Consider the following 13,700-nt stretch of genomic DNA (forward strand, 5'->3'; position numbering starts at 1 on the left):
TTGAGGTAATGGTGTTATTTCTCTATCTAGAGGTTTACAGCTGTGAATAAGATGATTATTTCTGAAGTGAATGTACAATCACACACTTTACAGTAGAATGAAAGAAGACTGGTATGTGGTATGAGGATCAGACCAATTAGCATCCATATGGTCTCATTTGTATCTGTGCTGGAAAAGAAAGACTGTATGGTCACAACTGTGAGGTTTTTGCAAAGGAGAAAAAGACCAGAGACATACATGCTGGTTATTTCTTGATGGTGGATCACAAGCAATTTCACTTTCCCTTTGTGTACTTTTCTTCATTCTCCATAACTAACAGGCACTCCTTTAATAATCAGGGGGAAAAAAGAGTGCTATTTCAAGAGACTTGTATTTATACTCAGCTATAAGCTGCACCAGCTTGATTCACCTTCACCGAGGCCTCCGGTCACAGCCTGTCTCTCCCTCCTCCTGCCGGCTGCCTGGGTTGCCCAAGCTGCTACTCCCCTCATCCCAGCTCCACACTGGATCGGTAATTTTGGTTCAAAGTTTCTTTTCTTTTCTTTCTTTCTTCTTCTTCTTTTTTTTTTTAAAGTAAGCTTTATGCCCAACACGGGGTCTGCATTCCTGACCCTGAGATCAAGAGTCACATGCTCTACTGATTAAGCCAGCCAGGAACCCCCAAAATAGAACATTTCTTTCTTTTCTAATTTTTAAAAAATGTTTTATTTATTTTTGAGAGAGAGAGACAGAGACAGAGAGAGGGAGGGAGGTGAGCAGTGAAGGGGCAGAGACAGGAAAACACAGAATCTGAAGCAGGCTTCAGGCTCTGAGCTGTCAGCACAGAGCCTGATGTAGGGCTCAAACTCATGAACCATGAGATCATGACCTAAACTAAAGCTGGACGCTCAACCAACTGAGCCACCCAGGTGCCCCAAGGAGACCATTTCTAGTGGTCACCACTGTTCACTAGTGGAACGGGCCACCTTACAATGCTCACCTGTGCTTTCAACAGCATGTCCAGGTGGCATGAAGGGACAGGAATGATGCTGGGACCCCATCAGGCCTCTTCCAACCCAAACTCTTCGAGGAGTGCCCTTGCCTCTCGTCCTCTTCTCAAATATGCCCTCAAGACTACCCACAAATCAGGAATACGGCTCACTTGCATGAATTTTCCAAATTTCACAGTCTTTGTAGGCAACCATTCAAAGAAAGATTTATTGTTAAGAAGAGTTTCTGGCAGGGTGATTTCCTCTGTGGGAGAGTTAGCATTTCCCAAATTTAGTGGATTTTCAACTTTGCCTCTGAGCAAAGAGGATCTCCAAATTCGGATACAGTACAGGTCTAGAGGTTTGCTCGCTCTCCCACACAGCTGCGCAGTTTTTGTAAACATCTTTTGGAATAACTCAATTTCTTTACTTAGAGAGTTTTTATTATATTGCAGCTGTTGAAACAGTGATTTAACAGAATGGGCACCGACAGGGACATTTATCGAGGCACACAATGTGCCAATACACACCTGAAATTCTGGTGAGCAGATACTCTGAAATATGTAGCAAATCGAGGCAAGCAAAGTCAGAGCAAAGAAAGATAAAGTAGTCTTTTTTTTTTTTTTCTTATCTTTGGTGACCAGAACACCATTTATCACAAAGTTAATGTTAACATATAAGGTGTTCTCTTCAGCCATAAATAGGCCAGACACTTGAAAGCTCATTACTAGCAGTTTCGGGAGGGCACTCTCTCATCACTTTCCATGCACCGCCCCCCCCCCCCCCCCCCCCCCCCCCCCCCCCCCCCCCCGCTTCTAGTAAAACCTGCTGGAAGCGTAAGCAAATACGCTTCTTGGGCCATTCCTCGTGAAAGACCCTCAAATGCTCATTTCCCTTCTGCTTTCTGTTTCTACTTCCTCATCCTATTTTTGGTTTCAACATAAAATTTTCAGATAGGCCTTCAGTCTTCTGCTGCATCTGCAATCTGAAGTCTTGTATGAGAGGTACCACTGGCCCTGACAGTTTAGAAAAAGGCTCAAAATGATTTCCTGTAAGTAGCTATTAAAATGAAAAGAAACAGATTTCTTACTGGGGGCCCAAAAGCTCTCAATCTGCAGGAGAAAGTCTATATACTAACACATTTCAAAGTTTAGATACTTGAGAAAAATATTCTGGATTTCAGAATAACCAAGAATCAATAAATGTGTCTTCTAAGTAATTGGAAGCAAACTGCCTTTGCTGTCACTTTCAAAAATACAAAAAAAGTAGTCATCGGATAAGTAAATGGCTTTGTAAAACAAAAATAGTTTTAATTAATTTCCAGGGACAAGGTGTTGTAAGAATAAAATGTGCTTTGGGGTGCCTGGGTGGCTCAGTCGGCTAAGTGTCCAGCTTCGTGAAGCTCAAGTCATGATGTTGGAGTCTCACGTTGGGCGCTCTGTTACTGCAGAGCCAGAAAGCCCGCTTCAGACCCTCTGTCGCCTCCTCTCTCTGTCCCTCCCTGTACTCTCTCTTTCAAAAATAAATAAAACATGGAAGAAAGAAAGAAACAAAGAAAGAAAGAAAGAAAGAAAGAAAGAAAGAGAAAGAAAAAAAGAAAAAGAAAGAAAGAAAGAAAGAAAGAAAAAAAGAAAAAGAAAGAAAGAAAGAAAGAAAGAAAAAAAGAAAAAGAAAGAAAGGAGGGAGGGAGGGAGGGAAGGAAGGAAGGAAGTCCTTCTAATGAGGCAACACGTTTTCCAACATGAGTGATACAAGTTCACTTGGAACAGTGTCTTCAGGGGCACCTGCCTGCAGTCAGCAGTAAACATCGTCTACCCTGTGAGCTCACGGCCAGAGCAAACAAAGCAGGACGCGGACAAACCTCCAATCAGGATATGACAGTAGTCCTGGATGAAAACTTTGCTTTAGTCATATCTTCTAAAATGCAAATATGCCTAGAATTGAGGTTTGGGGGTTATTTTATTTAACAGAAATCAGTGTAAAATTGGCCTGTTTCTTATTAAAAAAAAAAGACAGGTTTCTTCCAAAGATGTAGATAAAAGCCTTGCAGGAGAACAAAGGGAATTTTGATGGGAAGCGCGGGGGGCGGGGGGACACACGGCGGGTGTCACATCTCTGAAGAGACTTAGGCCAAAACTGAAAAGGAACCACAGGGGAGCCGGAATGCACTGGCCACCGGAACTCCGTAGGCCCCTCCAGCACCCAGACCTGCAGCACCAGCAGCTCAGACAAGCCAGACAAGGGTGGCTCCTGCGGGCCACCCTGTAGAACATTCACTTGATGAAGTAACTTCCCAATTTCCAAGATTCTCACCTACAAAGCATCTGGAACAGAACCCATTAGTGACCTGGGGGCCTGCACCCAGAGGCGGCGCCACAGTGGAGTCCATGTCCAGGAAGCGCCGGCAGGAGTTCTCTACTGGGTGCCGTGATCCACACAGCACCGCTCTTCTCGCCGGAGCCTAGGCCAGCCTGCCTGTGCCCTGGCTGTGACGGTGTCCTGTGGTTAGCCCAAGCACGTACTTAACAGTAAGGGTCTGGTTAAATTATAGGCTGTCTTCAGGACTGGATAAAATGACAAATACCACAGAGGACTCTTTAGCATAAACTGGAAAAAGGCTGTTGAACTGAAAAGTAGGAGGTACAGGGTGATCCTATTTTTGTAAAAAACCACCACACACACCAACCTAACGCACAAATAAAAAGACGGGAAGGAAACAGACTAAAACACTAACAATGGGAGTAGTAGCACCACAGATAATTCTAGTTTTCTTTAAGCATTTCTGCCTCTTGTGATTTTTTGACAATAAGCAAGAAATCAGGGGAGAAATAGATGAATTAGTAGACTCAGTAACAAAGAGAAGTGAGGGGGAAAGTAATTTTTTGATGTCTCATATATCATTAGTTAAATCTATGTTGTAAGAGAAATACTTACTCGGCCATGAGTTTGGCTATGCGGTGACAGTCATTCTTGTCGTAAAACCAGATGCTGTATATTGACACTTGAAAAACAAAGGAGAAAAAAAAGATAAGGGGAAACGTGGTTTCAACTTTGGGTATACGTAAATACTATGTTATTACTATGGAAAGTCATAGAATTTACCATCAAACCCTCAAACGGTTGAAGAGTTCCTCTAAAGAAAGAGAAAGCCTTTTCCTTAAACAGTTTAATTATTAATAAAATTGGGATAGGTAAAATAGTCACATGAAAATTGCAAAAGAAAGCTTTTAGACATGATTTTCCACATCTCATTGAGCCTCAAGTGCCACTAAGTGTAAGAGGTACAATTATTTTCCGTATTACTAAGAAAGAAAAATGCTGTTAAACTAAGAATCAACATTGTGAGATGCATTCCAAATTGACAGTAAACTGTGGGGAAAAAAGTCTTAATTATTGAAAATCAAGTTCACCCACCAGCTACCCAAACAACCAAACCTGATCAATCTCTTGAAGTTTGAAATATGGAATTAGTAGTTACAATAAAAACACCAGCTCCACATTCACCTATGATCAACATCGTTCATGTAGGAAATGGACATGCTGGGGCTGAGCTCAGTCTGTCACGCTTCTTTTCCTTCTTCATTCCCAGCATGTGTGGTGGGATCAACACCAAGAAATCCCTCAAAAACTATTTGATGAACAGACAAATGAACTTTATAATTAAAGGTAACAATACATAAAACCACTGTAAATACTTTTTGGATAAGGTGGGGTAGAAATACTGAATTGTCAGTCAAAACACACGAATAGCTACGGCGCATTGCTGCCACGGGCGCACACCGTGACACAGCCTGGCCCAGGCCGCACCTCCCTCCACACTTACAATGACTGGTACAGGCAGTGCGCGTACCATTATCCCTTTTTAAAAAATTAAACTTTGTTTTTTTAAAGACAGGAAGTAGGATTTATTGGTGGGCATGAATAAGGAGGGAGCAGTGCCTGGCATTTGTCTAACAGGCGATGATCACAAATGTATTTGACCCCACAGCCATCTGGGATGAGCTGCTTTTCAGCCATCATGTCTTCAAATTTGTCCACATTAAACTTAGCCCTACTTCCTGGAAATGTGGATCCTCTGGTGGCCAGGAGACCTGAACTTGGACCTGCATAGGGTCTCAGTCACATGCTTCTGGGTGGACATGATGACATGGCCAATGTGGACCCTAACCATGGTGCCCTTGGGGTTTCCAAAGGCACTCTGCATACCTTTCCAGAGCCTGTCAACCCCAGCACAGGACAACATCTTGTTGATGCTGATGATGGGGGAGGGCTGGAGCTGCACTTGGATGTGAAAATCATCTTTGCTACAGCTTTCGGTTTTTACTTGCTGCAAAAATACAGGCAGCCTCCAGGGCTTCAGAGGAGAGCCGCTCATATTCAGCTGACACCACGAGGCCACATAGTGGGGACCCATCCACTTTTGCCTTCTTCTGCCCTGCTCTCTTTTTCGGCTGTGTAGTATTTCATGGCGTGGCTGTACATGTTCAAATGTTTATCCATGAAGGACATGTGGTGTGTTTCCAGTTTTGAGCTAAAAACGAATAAAGAAGCCATGGATGTTCATGCACAGGTTTTTGTGTGAGTTTAAGGCTTCATCTCTGGGTTAAATGCCCCAAAGCACAGCTACTGAGTCACAACAGTTCCATGTTCAGTTTAAAGAAGAAACTCTGTTCTCTAGAGTGCTTGTACTATTTTATATTACTGCCAGCAATGCATGAGCAATCTGGCTTCTCTGCATCCTTGCCAGCATCTGTTCTGTTTTTAACATCATCCATTCTGACAGGTGTGTGGATAGTGGCATCTCACTGTGGTTTTAGTTTACATCTCCCTAAAAGCTAATGATACTGAACATCTTTTCATGTGCTTCTTTGTCATCCATATTTTCTATTTAGCCAAATGTCTGTTCGTGTCTTTTGCCCTTCCTAATTGGATTTTTTTTTACTGTTGAATTTTATGAGTTCTGTAGATATTCAAGATACTAGGCCTTTGTTGGATACGTATCTTGAAAATATTTTCTGTCTATAGCTTGTTTTTCATTCTCTTAGTAAGGTCCTTCCAGAGCAAAGATTTTTAATTTTGACAAGGTCCAACTTACCAATTTTTCCTTTCATGGATCATGCTTTTGGCATCAAGTCTAAGAATACTTTGCTGACGGACCCGTAGTAACATATCTTTCTGATTTTTCCTAAAAGGTTTACAGTTTTACATTTCAGTTGGTAATCAATTTTTTTAAATGTTTTATTTATTTTTGAGAAAGAGAGACAGAGCAGAGAAAAAGGGGGACACAGAATCCAAATCAGGCTCCAGGCTCCATCAGCATAGAGCCTGATGCAGGGCTCATACCTAGGAACTGTGATATCATGACCTGAGCCGAAGTCAGACACTTAACCAACCAGGTACCCCAGGCACCCCATCAGTTAGTAATCAATTTTGAGTTAAATTTTTGTACAAAAAGGTTTAGGTTAAGGTTCTTTCTTTTGTTTTGGTTTAAATGTTCCAGCATTATTTGTTGAAAATGCTCTCCTCTCTTTACTGAGGAATTTTTTGTATCTTTGTCTAATATGAGTTGGGCATATTTGTGTGGGTCTATTTCCAGATTTATTTTATTCTATTTATATGTTTATTCCTCCACCAGTACCACACTCTCTTGATTCCTGTGCTATACAGTAGGCCTTAATAATTTCCTCCACTTTATGCATCTTTTCCAAATTGTTTTAGCTTCTATGGCTTGTGCTTTTCCATAAGTTTTAGAATAAGTTTGTTTACGCCTACAAAACACTTTGCTGGGAGTCTGATGGAAAGTGCATTAAACCTACAGACCAACTTGGGAATAAATGAATTCGTACTATGTGGAGTCCTTCAATGCACAAGCAGTCTCTCTCTCCACTTATATACATCTTCTCTGATTTCTTTCATCAGTAATTTTCAGCACATAGATCCTATACATGTTCTGTTAAATTTGTGCCTAAGTACTTCATTTTCTTTGTAAGGATTATAAATGGTAGTTTGCTTTTAAGGTTATTTATGTTTTAGTAGTCTCTACACCCACTGTGGGGCTCCAACTCATGACCCCGAGATCAAGAGTTGCATGCTCTTCCAACGAAGCCAGCCAGTGCCCCTAAATGGTAGTTTTACTTGTGACTGATTTTTGAATGCTGATCTTGTATTCTCATACCTTACCAAACTAGTTCTAGGAGTTTGTACTTAGACAGTTGTTATCTGCAAATAACATTTTTATTATTTTTTTCTCTTCCAGTTTGTAGGTCTATTCTTTTTCCCCTTATGCAGAGGTTAGAACTTTCAGTGTGATGTTGCGAAGCAGTGTTCAGTGGACATCCTTCCCTTGTTCTGAGTCTTACAGGGAAAACATTCAGCCTTTCACTATAAATATAATGTTGGCTGTAAGTTTGTTGTACATGCTTTTTATCAAGATCACATAATTTACCTCTGAACTTAAGAGTTTTTATCATGCATGGGCATGGCTTTTTTTTCTGCATCAAAAACACAAAATATGATCATGTGATATTTCTATTTCGTCTTTAGTCTGTTGCTGTGGTATATTAAACTGACTGATTTTCAATATATTTTTTTTTAAGTTTATTTTTGAGAGAGTGTGTATGTGTGTGTGCACAGGTGGGGAAGAGGCAAAGAGGGAGAGAGAACCCCATGCAGGCTCTGCACTTGGTGTGGAGCCTGACAAGGCGCTCAATCTCAGGACTCTGAGATCATGGCCTGGGTTGAAACTAAAGGTCAGTTGCTTAACTGATGGAGCTGCCCACATGCCCCTGATTTTCAATATTGACTCTACTTTGCAGATCTGGAATAGAACCCATTTCTCTATATTGTTGAATTTGCTAATATTTGGGTGACTACTTTTGTTCACCTACTTCCTCAGAGATGCTGGTTTATGGTTTTCTTTTATTGTACTGTCTGCCTTATTTGGGTGTCAGAGTAATACTGGCTTTATTATTATTAAAAAAAAATTTTTAATGCTTTTTATTTATTTTTGAGAGACAGAGAGAGACAGAGTGAACAGGGGAGGGAGGGTCAGACAGAGAGGGAGATCCAGAATCTGAAGCAGGCTCCAGGCTCTGAGCTAGCTGTCAGCACAGAGTCTGACGCGGGGCTCGAAACCACGAACCGTGAGATCATGACCTGAGCTGAAGCCGGAAGCTTAACCAACTGAGCCACCCAGGCGCCCCAATACTGGCTTTATAAAATTAGCTGAAAATTGTTTCCTCCTTGTCTGTTTTGTGGAAGAAACTATGTAAAATTAGTGTTAACTCCTTTTTGAATTCTCCAGTAAGACCATCTAGGCCTGGAGACTTTTTTCTTTTGAATTATGAATTCAATTTCTTCAACAACTATATGACTATTGATGTTATCTGTTTTATCTTGGTTGAGTTTTCAAGGAATTGGTCCATTTCTTCCAAGTTACCAAGTTTATGACTGTAAGACTGTTCACAGCATTAGCTTATTACCCTTTTAATGTCTGGAGAATCTATAGTGATACCCACTATTCCATTCCTAATACTGGTACTTTGTGTCTTCTTCTTCTTTTTGTTAGTATTACTAACGGCTCATGAATTTTATTGATCCTTTTTAAATCTGGGGTGGCTGAGTGGCTCTGTTAAACATCCAACTCTTGGCTTTGGCTCAGGTCATGATCTCACTGCTTCCTGGGTTTGAGCCCCACACCGAGCTCTGTGCTGACAGTATAGACAGAGCCTGCTTGAGATGTTCTCTCTCTTTCTCTCTCTGCCCCTCCCCTACTTGTGTTGTCTCTGTCTCTCTCAGAATAAACTTAAAAAAGTTTTTTAAAAACCCAGCTTATTGTTTCATTAATTTTTTTCTCTTTTCATATTTTCAATGTCATTGATTTCTTCTGCTCTCATTTTTATTCTTTCCTCACTTCTGTATGCTTTGAGCTTAATTTGCTCTTATTTTTCTTGAAGCAAAAATTTAGTAGGCTCTTAGCAAGTTGTCACTTGAAGATAAGGGAAGAGTTCCCTGTGGCTAGGCCGCCGTGTATGCCTCTTCTCAGAGAGCCTCTGACATCACAGGTGAAGACTGCTTCCCAGACTAGGCTAGTGATATGACCCCTCCTATTGTCAGCAGGGCTCCTAATCCTTTCTGCCAGTTTTTCTGGGGTCACCTGATATTGTTGGCAGGAATGCCACTTGGTCCAGGAGGGGAATGAGCCCACCTGCCCTGCCCTGGGTTGGAAGACAATGAATACCAGGCCTGGGCCCCCTTCTTCTATTGCTGTGTTGTTTTGCCAATTCTGGGTCTTCCCCTTTCTTCCTTTTAGAGTTCTCCTGATTGTCTCTTGTGTTATTTCTGGGTTTTAGAGTTGTAATTAACAGAAATAAGCAAGGATAGACAAGTAAGTCTACGCCATCTTGTTTGGATCAGAAGTCTCATTATGCACTTTTATGGAGGTTCATAGAAAGACTAAACAGCTTATTAAAAATCAGATGAAAAACACCTTAGAACTGTAGCTAGAACTCAGGTATTCTCATTCTTGGGCCAATGGTCTTGACACCACACCGCCATTGCCTCATTACTGAAGTAAAAGATTTTCTAACTGGAAATTTGTACCTTTTGACCTCCCCTCCCCTCCCCTCCTCCCAGGCAATGATCAATCTGTTCTTTATATCCATGAGCTTTTAAATTAATTAATTAATTTTGAAAGAGAGAGAGAGCATGAGCAGGGAGAGGCAGAGAGAGAGAGAGAGAGAGAGAGAGAGAGAGAGAAAGAGAATCCCAAGCAGGCTCTGCACTTTGAGGGGCTCAAACTCACAAACTGTGAGATCATGACCTGAGCTGAAATTAAGAGTTGGAAGCTCAACCATCTAAGCCACCCAGGCACCCTGTTTTTTTCTTCCCCTTAAAGATTCCACACATTAGTGGTATCATTCAGCCTTTATCTTTCCCTATCTGATCTATTTCATTTAGCATGATGTCCTTAAGATCCATCTATATTGTTGCAAACAGTAAGGTTTCTTTTTTTTTTAATGGCTGAATAATATTCCATCATGTATATATACATTTTCCTTTTCCCTCCATCCATTGATGGACTCTTAGGTTGTATGCATATTCCAGCTGTTGTAAATAATGCTACAACAAACACGAGAGGGATATTAATGTTTTCATTTTTTTCCAGACAAATACCCAGAAATGGTGTTATATGAAAATCACCTTGACAATAAACTATAAAAAACCAAAACCAAAATATCATTGCCAAAACTGAAGTCCAGGAGCTTACCACCTATGTTTTCCTCTAGGGGTTTTGTGGCATCAGGTCTTACATTCAAGTCTTTACTCTATTTTGAATTTATTTTTGTGTACGGTGTAAGATAAGATAGTAATATGTAGCTGTCCCCTTTCCCCAACACCATTTACTCAAGAGACTGTCTTTTCCCCATGGTATATTCTTGGTTCTCTCTTTATAAATTAATTTGTCCACATATGTGTGGGGTTATTGTTGGGTACTCTATTCTGTTTCACAGATCTATGTGTCCATTTTTGTGTCAGTACCACACTGTTTTGCATACTACTATAGCTCTGTAGTTTATCTTGAAATCTGGGATTGTAATGCCTGTGGCTTTTTTCTTCTTAAATTTGGCTATCTGGGGTCTTTTGTGGTTCCATCCACATTTTAGGATTGTTTGTTCTATTTCAGTGAAAAATGTCATGGCAATTTTGATGTGAATTACACTCAGTCTATAGATTGCTTAAGGTAGTAGTGACATTTTAACATAATAATCCTTCCAATCCAGGAGCATGAAGTATTTTCCATTTGTGTTTTCTTCAATTTCCTTCATTAATGTCTTATAGTTTTCAGTGTACAATAAAAGCTATTTTAATGGTGAATTTTTGTTTCATTCTGAATTAACATCATTATATTCTACAAAAAACTTCATGGCCAGTTACAACTTTAAAGTTCCCTTTTTGACAGAATAAAAGTTTAATTGGATTTTCTCAGTTGTCATTGTAGAGGGAGTGAAACATTGATACACAGAGTGAACGAGTGGCTTCATTTTATGAATGAAGATCATGAATATGAGTATTTTCTCTAACCTGTTCATAAAGGGACTTGTCTGGTAGAGAAACCCTTCGATTTCACTAAAACCGTCCTTGACTGTTGGGCTCCATGTCTGGCTATGTGCCCTGCAGGTGACTGTGTACACTCACTACCACACTTCCAGATTGGCTTTTGTTTTCTGAACCTTCATTCAGCCTGATGTAAAGAGTTTCCCATGTTTGGAATCCAGGTTCACAGCCCCTCTTCTGTTCACAGAACTGCAAAACACCACCACCACTTCAAACAGAATCCATGTCTAATGAATAACAAGTAATTTTGGAATATTTTACATGATGGAAGTAAACAGATTAAATTTAACTTTAACATCCTTTTGACAAGGAACAGAGGAAGATGCTTTGTTACAGGCGAGGTATTTATGAAGCAGCATCTTCCGCAAGGTCTTTGGTGATGTTCCTATTTCTCGTGGCTAAGGACCGCTCCTACATAGAGTAATCAGATTGGGCTTTGAAAAGACTCCACATATGGCAAGTATACGCAGCCATCTTTCTTTAAATACACCTCTTCCAACCTTGGCTAAAGAACACACAAAACACAAGAGTCCAAATGCTAGCTTCCAGTTTTCCTATAACACACACACCCATGCAACTTTAGAGTGAGGAGAAAGTTTGTGATATGCAATACATTATACTCAGAACATTTTTTGGGCTAAACAAGGGTATTTAATAATGTTTCCATACGGGGTTGAAAGCCCAACTCTTAAGAAAGAATTCCATATGGATAATCAAAATAAACCCAACAGAACTACCAACTTACGTTGACAAAACTTCACTTATTCCTTTGAAGAAATACACTAGAATTTAGAAATAAGACACATGCCTTCCACTCTTGTACATTATCAAGTAAACTGCCAAAAGAGACCTAAACACTTTCAAAGGCATGTTTGCAGAAGAAATAAAGATAAGGAAGCCATAACGATAGCTTAATGGGTAAAGGATAAGAGTCACACTCGATTCTGCCAAAAGTGGACCTGTAGAGGTTCAGACACGCATCCAAGAATCAGCTCTGTCTGCCAACATATCAAATGCTCGGTGCATGCAACTGGCAAGAAAGCCCTGAGAGCTGTCCCTGAGCCTGTCACTGTCACCGGTGAGGAAAGACAGACAAGTTCCCAGATAGCTGAGATCACGGAGGACCTGTCTCCAAGCCAAAGCCAAGTATTCTTCCCTCCAGAGAACTTCCACTCCAAGGCCCAACACATACTGTGAACCATTCATTTGCTGAAACATCCTGAGATAGTTTTCCTTGATTAACTACAGCACAGAGTATTTAAGGATTTGATAATACAGTATTATTTTGCTGTGACAAATAATGATGGCATCCTGATTTAAAAGTGGCATTTCTCAAGACGAAAGCAAACTAGTTATTGGACCCTGACCATATTTTGCAGCTGTTAACGGCTGTCCTAAGTCATGCAGTATAGGCAAGTCACCAAAGAGTCTAGGAGTGTGGTAGGATATTTAATTACCTTTAAGTTGTACTCCCATGACAAAATCAAAATGCAGAAAAGAATATCCAAAATTAACTGTACTCACACAAGATTACAGCTGTTAGATTATTTAATATTGAGAAATTTTAAAACCTTTTTTTTAACATTTATTTCAGAGAGAGATAGAGAGAGAAATAAAGCAAGAAAGCAGAGAGACAGGGAGACACAGAATCCGGAGCAGGCTCCTGGCTCCAAACTGTCAGCACAGAGCCTGATGCGGGGCTCGAACCCACGAACTGTGAGATCATGACCTGACCTGAAGTCAGAGGCTTAACCAACTGAACCACCCAGGTGCCCCAATATTGAGAAATTTTAAAAAGCTGAGGAGCAAGAGTTTTCCATTTCCCCAGAGAACGTGGTTTGAAGATTCAGTAGCCTATTTTGATTTGATGTTACAGCTCACTTTGCTTCTCATCTGGAATGCTATATGGCATGTATAAGATCAAGAAAATCCAAATTAATTTGGAGCCTTTGTAAAATCCCTAGAGACTTCTTGAGATGCTATGAAATGTCATAAGAACAGAGCTGGGAATCACTCTCATGCACATGTTGTCTTTTTGATTCATTTATTATTTAGGTCTGACCTACTTTCTAAAAGGATCTGAGGAGGTTGGAGATTTTCTCAGTATGGTGCCAAGCAAAAAAAGGGCTTGGAGAAAAGCTTTTTGACAATGGCGTTTAGAGTTACAATACTTCTAAGATGATACTGACAAAGATCCCCTGCACAAGAAGGAAGAACAGGAAAATGTGCTTTGAATATAGCCAAAAACATTTACTCTAAACAGAAGGAAGATCCTTCTGATTATAAAAGTAATGTAAGAATGGAATAGATTATGTAAACATAAGCCTACCCCGGCTAGTGAAAGCGCCAATGCCCCTGCCTGGACTTAGGACAAGAACAAGCCTGGTGGCTCCACATCAACATGAAAGGATCCGGAAAGAGAGAGAGGAGAAAGGGTCTGAGAAGGAAGGTAGAACACAGGAGGAAAAAGGGTGTGGGGCCACAACCTGACTGGCTGTGGATTCTGACAAAAGACTGCGGTGGGTGGCAAACAGGCAGGCAGGAAAACGCTATGAATGCACACATGCGGCTGGTAATTGGGATTCAGTTACCTCAGCAGCTTACCTGTTGTGGCCA

At 40.6% G+C, this 13,700-nt stretch overlaps 1 protein-coding gene and 1 pseudogene across 1 annotated transcript in view; both read right to left on the bottom strand.

Moving 5' to 3' along the window:
* Positions 1-13,700, bottom strand: part of DCP1A (decapping mRNA 1A) — a 54,594-nt gene that overhangs the window by 24,826 nt on the left and 16,068 nt on the right. Inside the window, exon 4 of the mRNA XM_029916887.1 lies at positions 3,903-3,969. Coding sequence (XP_029772747.1) covers positions 3,903-3,969 — 67 coding nt within the window. The remainder of the gene's footprint in view (positions 1-3,902; positions 3,970-13,700) is intronic.
* Positions 4,702-9,524, bottom strand: LOC115273285 (annotated as a pseudogene).

Source organism: Suricata suricatta, chromosome 12 (assembly GCF_006229205.1).
Source record: "Suricata suricatta isolate VVHF042 chromosome 12, meerkat_22Aug2017_6uvM2_HiC, whole genome shotgun sequence".
NCBI classification, from domain to species: Eukaryota; Metazoa; Chordata; class Mammalia; order Carnivora; family Herpestidae; genus Suricata; species Suricata suricatta.